Source organism: Gossypium arboreum, unplaced genomic scaffold (assembly GCF_025698485.1).
Source record: "Gossypium arboreum isolate Shixiya-1 unplaced genomic scaffold, ASM2569848v2 Contig00687, whole genome shotgun sequence".
Classification (NCBI taxonomy): Eukaryota; Viridiplantae; Streptophyta; class Magnoliopsida; order Malvales; family Malvaceae; genus Gossypium; species Gossypium arboreum.
Window position 1 is genome coordinate 1 of NW_026440801.1, and position 9,136 is coordinate 9,136.

The 9,136-nt window shown below is 33.2% G+C and overlaps 2 protein-coding genes across 2 annotated transcripts; both read right to left on the minus strand.

Annotated features, from left to right (window-relative positions):
• Positions 1 to 122: 122 nt before the first annotated feature.
• LOC108472878 (dirigent protein 23-like) lies at positions 123 to 891 on the minus strand. The gene has a single exon (XM_017774438.2). It carries the CDS (start codon positions 746 to 748, stop codon positions 290 to 292), a length of 459 nt encoding a protein of 152 aa, XP_017629927.1. The 5' UTR covers positions 749 to 891; the 3' UTR covers positions 123 to 289.
• Positions 892 to 5,830: 4,939 nt separating this feature from the next.
• Positions 5,831 to 7,047, minus strand: LOC128289216 (uncharacterized mitochondrial protein AtMg00810-like). Its single transcript, XM_053025022.1, has 3 exons — positions 7,014 to 7,047; positions 6,144 to 6,905; positions 5,831 to 5,967 (listed from the first exon to the last, which is right to left on the minus strand). Exons 1-3 carry the CDS (start codon positions 7,045 to 7,047, stop codon positions 5,831 to 5,833), a joined length of 933 nt encoding a protein of 310 aa, XP_052880982.1.
• Positions 7,048 to 9,136: the final 2,089 nt, after the last annotated feature.

Genomic DNA, 9,136 nt, shown 5'->3' on the forward strand with positions numbered 1-9,136 from the left:
GATTACCGTAGTTCTAGACTAGAAACCACGATAACCAAATCTCTTGAATGTGAATACAATGTCCCATCATACAACAAACCCTGTTCATAGTCATGTGTTCGAATGAAAAGTTGAGGTTAATATCTCCTTCAATCCCAAGTTTCTCATATATTGATCCTCACAAAAAGTATAAATGACAATAACATCAATTGTCTTTTTTAGTCAATAGGAGAAACAATCTAAAGCAAGAAGAAAACAAACCAATGCATACATAATCGAATTACATCACATGCATGCATGTACCAATTGTTCACAAGTGAACAACAGTCACATTATATTCAACTATGGCATCTCCATTCTTATAAAGCCAAACTGTCTTTGCCAAAGCATAACCACGAGCGAACCGAAAAATTCCGCTACCTCCGACAATCGGCATTTCCCTCACGGTATCAAGGACTGCATTCCGGCCAAGAATGCTGATTGCACTTCCATTGTAGATTCCCTCTGAGAAAGCAAAATTCATGACCATAAGCAACCCAAAATCATTTTGAGAAGCGAAAGCATAAATCCCTTGAGCTCTTCCCACAAGTTTTGAAGTAGGCTTAGGCTTCTCTGTCAATGGATCATCCACCATGAAAGTGGTACCAAATGATGTAGCTGTCTTGTTTGGTAGCCTGATAATTTGCATGGCTGTAGGGTGTTTTCCATCTACAATATCATGGAAGTAAAAACGCAGACGGTTGACTTTCTCCATGCGTTTTGTGGACATATTAATGGATTGCCTCGAGAACTCTCCATTGATTTAAATGAAGAATGCTGAGAAGAGGGTGAAGAACAATATGAAGAGAGTTTGAGCTGCGAAGGAAGCCATTTCTGTTTAAAATCTCAGCTGCAATGCAAGATGAATTTCCCAACCAGGGCATTTATAGGGTAAGGAAATGAAAATATAATATGAAAAATATAGTTAAATTTGTCTCCTCTGTTTCTAATTTTGTTTTCTTATTGTTTTTGTGAAGAAATGATTACTTGTGGCCGGCCTTGACAGTTCATTTACATGAATCCAGAGGAAGAAATGCGAGCAATGATCATCATTATTGTGGTAGCCGTTTATTGAAGCAAGCAATAATTAATTGATAAAAAGACCTCTCCAGTCCCTTTCAATTCCAAAATTGAGCAAATTGGTCCCTCTTAAAAAACCAAAGCAATTTAATCCTGTCAATTTCGAAGGTAAGCAACTAAGGATAATTAGCCACAACGTTAATATTCTCCATCAATTGTACATGATTTTGAATAGTATAATAATAAATTTAGCCTTCAAAGTTTACACATTTGAGCTATTGTCTTAATTTATCAAATTTGTCCTGCACAATTTGTGTAAATGTGTAAATGTGTAAATGTTGAGGTTGAATTTGTTGAATTTTTTTAGAATTAGTGCCACAATGGAAAAATATGTAAACATCAAAGGCTAAATTTGTTACTATCCCAATAAAAATTAAGTACAATTGATGGAACCCGTGATTAATTGTCCTTAGTGCTCACTTTCAAATTGACAAGGACTAAATTATTCCAAATTTTTAAGAAGACCAACTACTCAATTTTGAAATTAAAAGGACTGAATTAATCTTTTCCCTAATTAAGAGGAAGCATAAAAAAATGTGATAAAAAAGCAAATAATGATGCACTTTGATCTTAATTAACCAATTATTTGATCTTCAACATTGTACTATATATAATATATAGTGTTTAATTGAGTCTAGTGATAGTTAAATCATTATATGCTAGAAACAAAACAACTACAATTACTTTAAGCTGCAGGGACTTGGATTCAAAGTCTTCATTTTGGTAATAATTTATATACTTTTCTACTTTCTGTTTCTGAGAAGGGCTTTCATTGATTTTAGAATGTGGTTTGCATATTCATATACATATACCATGCTTGCTTCCATCACAAGCAAAGGCCTCAAACTTTACTAATCTATATAATAATTGTAGGCACTCAATTTTGCCCGAGTCCGAAATAAGTCCAAAAACAAAAATAATAAACCAAAAAAAAAAGCGAAGTCTAAGTTCATCGGTCTACAAATATAATTTGGCTTTGATCGGAATGGCCCATTACTTGAAAAGATTTAAGGTCTATATAATAGCTTGACTCATATGGAAATATAATCTTCAATGATATGCAATCTTAGATATGATATAGTCTTAGATATGATTGCAATCTTAGATATGATATGCAATCTTAGAAGATATGATTTTGTAATCTTAGAGATTTAATTTGTAGATACCTTTTAATCTTAACCGTTGATGTAATTGATCTGTACCGTTGGATTTGAGGAGGTTCAACTATAAATAGAGGCCTCTCCCTTCATTGTAAAGACACTGAAGTTTTGGAAAACAATAAAAATTTTTGAGAGTTTTCACTCAAATTTCTCTCCCTCTTATGTTCTTATTTTCTACGGTTTGTTCTTATTTTATTCTTTGTTCATCTTTGTTTTTCAACCCTTTTTAGTTTGATTTAATCCATGTTTCCTGATTTTTTTATATATTTTAATTTTTTAAAATAATTTTAGTATCATATCAAACTCTTTCATTTTTAATAATTTCTTTTTAGTATTACTCTTAGCAAATTATTTTTTTTTAAATTTTATTCAAATCATTATTTTTAAAAATATATATTTCATTTAATTGTCATATTTTATCCAAAAGTTTTTCTAAAATGAGGCAATGTTTTTCAGATTTAGGAATTCGGAAATAGTGCCCTAACATGTCTTTAGTTGCAATTTCCGTTTGTCTAAATGCCTAATGTATCCTTCTAAATAGATTTTGTAAATCACGAGATGATTTCGATTCTAGAGTTTAAGAATATCATGTCCTATCATCTTGGATGTGATGTTTGTATTCTTTCGAGCTAAGGAATCTCGATTTTTCAACTAAATAATTCCAGTTTTAAAAAGGATCCTATTTTTAAATCCTTTCAAATTTTGACATTAAGACGAAAACTATTCAATTTGGTACCAATTTTGGGCGTTGAGGGTGCTAATCCTTCCTCAAATGCGTAATCGACTCGAACCTATTTTCTTAATTTTCGTAGACCAAAACGTTTTAAAAGGTGATCCGATCATACCTAAAAAGGTTGGTGGCGACTCCTGTTTTCATTTTTCAAAAAGTCGATCCCCATTTTTCAAACATACCTTTAAAAAATGGTTTCGATAATAATCATGACACAGCAGCTTTCTTTGCATTTCTCTCACATTTTCCATGTTAGCTGCACAAACTTGAATTTTCTGTTATATACATATTCCATGACTGAATCCCATGCTATTTAAGGTTAAGCTTGCAATAGAGAAATTTTGAAAGCATTCCTGTCTCAGCTTCTATTGCTTTTACCTTCTTCATATGGTCTTGAAAGGAATATATACAATTTCTTTTTGTTTATTCCTATGTTGCTCAGATTCTTCATTTCTCTTCAACTATCGGTGTCCAACAAATATGTCCGATACATAAATACGACATTATGACCTCCAAAATCCTCCAAATATATTGAAAAATTTGAAAAAATCGAAATATATCCTTATCGGATGCATACCCATAATAGACACTTATGATAATACTCACAACTTTTAAATGGACATTTTATTTAAAAGTCCAATTAATTATGTGATCTTATAACCCATATTTTTTTCCAAGCCCAATTTTAATGTTTATTATATAGTTTTTATAAAAGAATAGAAAAAGAGATTCACTTTGGGTTTTTTTTTGGATGGAGGATTTAACGATTTCAGCGAAACTAACTAGGAGGAAGAAAGGTAGAGGATGGACAAATTGATCATGAATTTTAGAAACTAATGTGAGTTTTGGTTTAGATTTTTTTAATATTGTGTTTTAAACTATTTTTCTTATAAAATCCATGTTTTTTTTTTGAGCTAGTTTAATAGTTATTGAATTCCAATGACTTTTCGGTGAGGTTCTAGTGACATTTTTGGTATGGCGTCTATTTTGATCGGGTAACTTAGGAGAATAATTTTTATAGTTCTTATCTTATAGGTTTTGACAGTTTCAAGTAACCAATTTTGACACTCTAAAATTCTATTCATTGATGTTCATTTGTTTCGAAATTGAGATGTTTTTCATAGTATGAAGTTTTTAATATCATTTAGTATTGTCATCTTAGTTATATGACTTTTGTGTTAAAAAATATGAAACCCCCAAGTAGGCTACTTGAAACTGTTAACCCAAAATATCTAGGTAGTTTGATAAATTTTTATGTTTTGGCTTTTGAAAATAAAAATTTTGGTAAACAAATTTGATGAAACGAGTTTCTAAGTTTTATTAACTATTCTTTAAATTATTGTTTTGAACTGCCAAAATATTTAGTAAATTTTGAGTTCGAATGGCTTCAAGTAAATCAAATGATTATGGAGTTTATAATTTTAGAATTCTGAAATTTCAATTTTAATTGTTTTTGAAAATATTTTTGGTCGATTCTTTCTTTTTTGAAATTCTTATAATTACAACTAAATTGACAAGTTTTGTAAATCTTTGAGGGCTAAATTTATTAATTTTTTAGAATTTGAACTAATATTGAAAACTAATTTTTTTATTTTTTATATTTAGGATCAAATTAATAGAACGTGATAAACATTGGAAGGCTAAATTTGTTATTAGACTAATAAAAAAGCAAGCGTCGGTTTAGGGCACTCATCTAATGGACACTAACAAGAGAGGGACTAAGATATTTAATATCTAACGGCAAATAACAGTAGATTGACTAAAATATTTAATTTAAAAAGTTAAATTGCTAAATAAAAAAAATAGTTGAGTGATCAAAATATAACAAAAAAAACATAATTTGGTGATTATTTTTGTAGTTTATAACTTTCTAATAAGTTTTTATGGAAAACAAAAGTAATTTGACAAAATTTTGAAGTGTAAGATTTAAAGTGATAAAAAGAAAAAAAAACCAAAGTAACAAAATAAATAAACATTTGAGATTAATTTTATTATTATGTGAACTGCGGGCCTCTCTTATATTAACTAGTGGTTGAGAGTTTGATCATCGCCTTGGCTATAGAACAATTTTAAAATTCGTGATCAGCATTTACCCTTTTAATGGATCTATAGAATGCGCAAAATTAATTGTTGAGTTCGCTGCAATAAGTACATTCAGAAATAAAAAAATTTATTATGTCTATATTTTAATTATAATAGAATCAGACTCTCTGGGCAAAAAATATATATAATTATGTCACATACTTTAAATTGTATTTTAATTATTATTATTTGTAATCATATCTAGTAGACTGAATCACCAGTAAAATGACAAAGAAATTGCATCGCATCTTGAGTTGACGCTCTAATTGTGTCATAAATCCAAGACAGTAGTAATTATGTTTCTTGGGCCGCTTCAGCCGAATTGTGTTTATGGGGCAAGGCTATCTTTGAACAGCAAGTTAATATTATCGATGAAAAGAGTAAAGATTATTGTGGCATTCGCTGGAGCCAAAGTTACTAACACTGTTTTTCAATCTTGCAAAACAAGGTGTTGGGGTTTTAGTAGCAAAAACAAAGCAAAACAAAAGCAAGAACAAAATGAAAACAGAAGCAAAAACGAAAGCAAAGTGTTTGAACAAGAAGATAACTGAAAAATTCAAAACAAATTTTTCACTAAAACTTGAATATATATGAGTTACATAGTATTGGACAATTACCTTACGTCATAACTGCTCCCACTAATACATGACTACTAAACTTGAATTACACACAAAAGGAAGTTGGCTTATTAGCTATTACATCAACAAAAAATCCTATAGAAATCCTACTAACTTTGATAACAAGTTACAAAGAAACTAACTTAAGTTACATAGTGACAAAATGAACAAAATGTTAAGGAAGCTGATGCACTCGGTTCAGCACCAATGTTGGTCTTTAGTTGATCAGCTGCTGGTCGCTTGTTGCATTCCAGGCCAATGCTTAACACTCTTCCTTGGACTGTATGCAACAAAAACCAATTTTACTCCTCAAAGCTTCAAATCTTGTAGTACCGAGTGACTTAGTTAAAATATCAGCCAATTGATTTTCTGAACTACAATGAACAAGACTGACTTCTTTTAATTGTTCAACTTCTCGAACAAAATGGAATTTGATTTTGAAATGTTTAGTTTTACCATGAAAAACTGGATTTTTGGCTATGGCAACTGCTGATTGGTTGTCGACCCTGATTTCAGTACCTTCAACCTGTTCTTCATTCAAGTCACTTAGCAGCTTCTTAAGCCAGATTGCTTGATTTATAGCTGCAGCACCTGCAATATACTCTGCTTCAGCTGTGGACTGAGCAACTGTTTGTTGCTTCTTTGAGCTCAAACGAAAAACACTTGAGCCAAGTGGAAAGAAGTAGCCAGAGGGGCTCTTCATTTCATCGACAGAGCCAACCCAATCACTATCAAAATATCCAATCAGTTTAAGTTCATTTCCCTTCTCAAACTTCACTCCATAGCTCAAAGTCTCCTTGACATATCTAAGAATTCTTTTTGCTGCTTTAAAATGACTACCATCACAACAGTGCAAAAACCTAGATAGTAAGATAATAGCATACATGATATTAGGTCTGGCTGCTCTTAAGTAAAGCAAGCAACCTACTAGGCTTTGATATTCATTCTCATCAACCCTCTCTTGATTTCCACTACTAGTCAGCTTCTCCTCTTGAGCCACTGGTGTGCTGATTGTTTTGCAATTTGACATGCATAATCTGTTGAGAATTTTCAAGGCAAAGGCATGTTGGCTTATGAAAATGCCTTGATCAGATTGGTTTATTTCCACGCCAAGAAAGTATGTCATAACTCCCAAATCTGTCATTTCAAAAACATTTTGCATTTGCATTTTGAATTCATCAATCATCTTTTCTTTACATCCAATCACCAACAAGTCATCTACATAGAGTGAAACAATAAGCAAGGTTTCATCTTTAGATTTTTTCACATAGAGTGTAGGTTCACTCACACTTTTCTTGAACCCGAGCCTAGACAGTATGCATTAACCTGTCATACCGGCCTTGGTGCCTACTTGAGCCATCTGAGGCCTTTTTCATCTTATAGACTTTGTCCTCTTCTACTAGGACCTTAAATCCATCTGGTTGCTCAATATAAATCTCCTCTTTGAGGAACCCATTTAAGAATACTGACTTGACATTGAGCTAGTGAATCCTCCATTTCTTCTATCGACCAAGGTAAGCGAAGCTTAATTATGTCTAGCCTCGCTCTTGGAGCAAATGTCTCCATGAAATCAATGCCATATTCTGACTATAGCCTTTCACGACAAGCCTTACCTTGTGCTTGTTCAATAAGCCATCAGCATTGTACTTGGCTCTAAACACCCACTTGACACCTATGACTTTCTTTTGTTACGGTCTACTAACCAATTCCTAGGTGCCATTCTTGTGGATCATATCTATTTCAACTTCTATAACCTTCTTCCACTCTTGCCCTTGGCAATTTCTTTAAAGTCTGAAGGCTCAACTATTGCAACATCACATCTTTGGTAGATATCAACAATAGTCCTTGTGCCTCTCACGGAGCATAATCAAAATCTTCATTATTAGTCTCATTTTCAATTGATTCCAAATTGCTATCAAGCTAATCTTCTTCAATTAAGTGGCATCTGCACCATTCCAACTCCAAGCTTTTCTTCATCAAACCTCACATCCCTACTCACCAAAATCTTCTTTGTTGAGGATCAAACACTCTATAGCCCTTCTTGGTGTTGCTATAATCAAGAAAAATTCTGAAATAACTCTTATTTCAAGTTTAGTTCTCTTTTCGGTTGGAATGAGGGCATAGCAAACCGACCAAATACCTTGAGATGTGAAACAGTTGGCTTGAATCCATGCCGGGCTTCAAAAGGAGTCTTTTCCTTCACGACATGAGTTGGAAGCTTGTTGAGTAGATATACTAAGGTGTTCATAGACTCATTAAAATTTCCTTGGCGACTTACTTTCAAATAACAAACACCGCCATATCAAGCACAATTCTATTCTTTCTCTTACATACTCCATTTTGCTAAGGAGTATAAGCTGTTGTTAGGCGATGGTGAATCCGACTTGTTCACACGACTTACGAAACCTTACACAGTACTCGGTGCCATTATCGGATCTCAAGTTCTTGATCTTGCAACGGACTATTTTTGATTAAAGCTTTGAATTTGCAAAATGCTTCAAGCATTCGGACTTGTGCTTCAAAAAATAGACTAAACATAATCTAGTCGGATCATCTATAAATAGCATAAAATACTTACTCATTCAATGAAGAAGCTTGTCTCGAGCCCTCCATGCTTTGTTAGCTGGAAAAGGCAATCTAGCACCTTACCAAGTTGGCAGACTTCTAAACAGTGTCTCTAGCCTCAACTTTAAACATGTCTTCTACTAAATTCAGCTTATCACAGATCAAATGATCTAAAATTAACATGGCCTAGTCTCCTATGCCATAGGCCAACGTATCGGCAAGGGTAGTATAAGCCTCCTTCTCAAGTTAATTTACATCAAGCATAAAACATCTATCGCCATTGCTCTTGTGACTAATTCTTGGCCATGAAAGTCTTCAATAACAGAATAATTTTTAAAAGTAAATGAGTACCCTTTTCCTATTAGGCGCCCAACACTAAATAAATTCGATCTACATCGGGAACAAAGCGTATATTAGAGATCACTTTGTTACCTAAACAAGTGTTGTTCACCACATTTCTCTTGCCTCGGCTTCAATCAAGTTCCCATTTCCAATCTTGATATTTGAGGTAAAGCTTCTATTGAGATCCTTGAACAACTTTTCATCACCGCCATATGGTGTGTCTTGCCACTATCCACTAGCCAATTACATCGACCTTGTTTGAGGTTGCAAGACATGAGGCGGTGAAGACATGCTCCTCTTAAGCTTGAAGATCCTCAGTGACTGAGCTTGTATTTGGTGTTGAGCATGTGCCTTCTCTTTGCTCTTGCAGACTTCTCAATATGGCCAAATGTTTGCAACCGCACTAGATGTCCGGCCTATACTAGCGATACTTCTCCAAGTGTGTAATTTTTTTACAGTGAATGCATGGTGGAAACCTCTTCTTACTTGCATCCCTCCTTGGTTTCTCCCTTTTATCGAGCCAAAGCTTTTTCCCTTTATAG

Coding starts and splice junctions, on each gene's coding strand:
- LOC108472878 (XM_017774438.2), bottom strand. CDS start 748: ATGTCCACAAAACGCATGGAGAAAGTCAACCGTCTGCGTTTTTACTTC.
- LOC128289216 (XM_053025022.1), bottom strand. CDS start 7,047: ATGGCTCAAGTAGGCACCAAGGCCGGTATGACAG. Junction 6,906..7,013: donor CACCAAGGCCGGTATGACAG/GTTAATGCATAC, acceptor CACTCTATGTAG/ATGACTTGTTGGTGATTGGA. Junction 5,968..6,143: donor CAAAAATCCAGTTTTTCATG/GTAAAACTAAAC, acceptor TGTTGCATACAG/TCCAAGGAAGAGTGTTAAGC.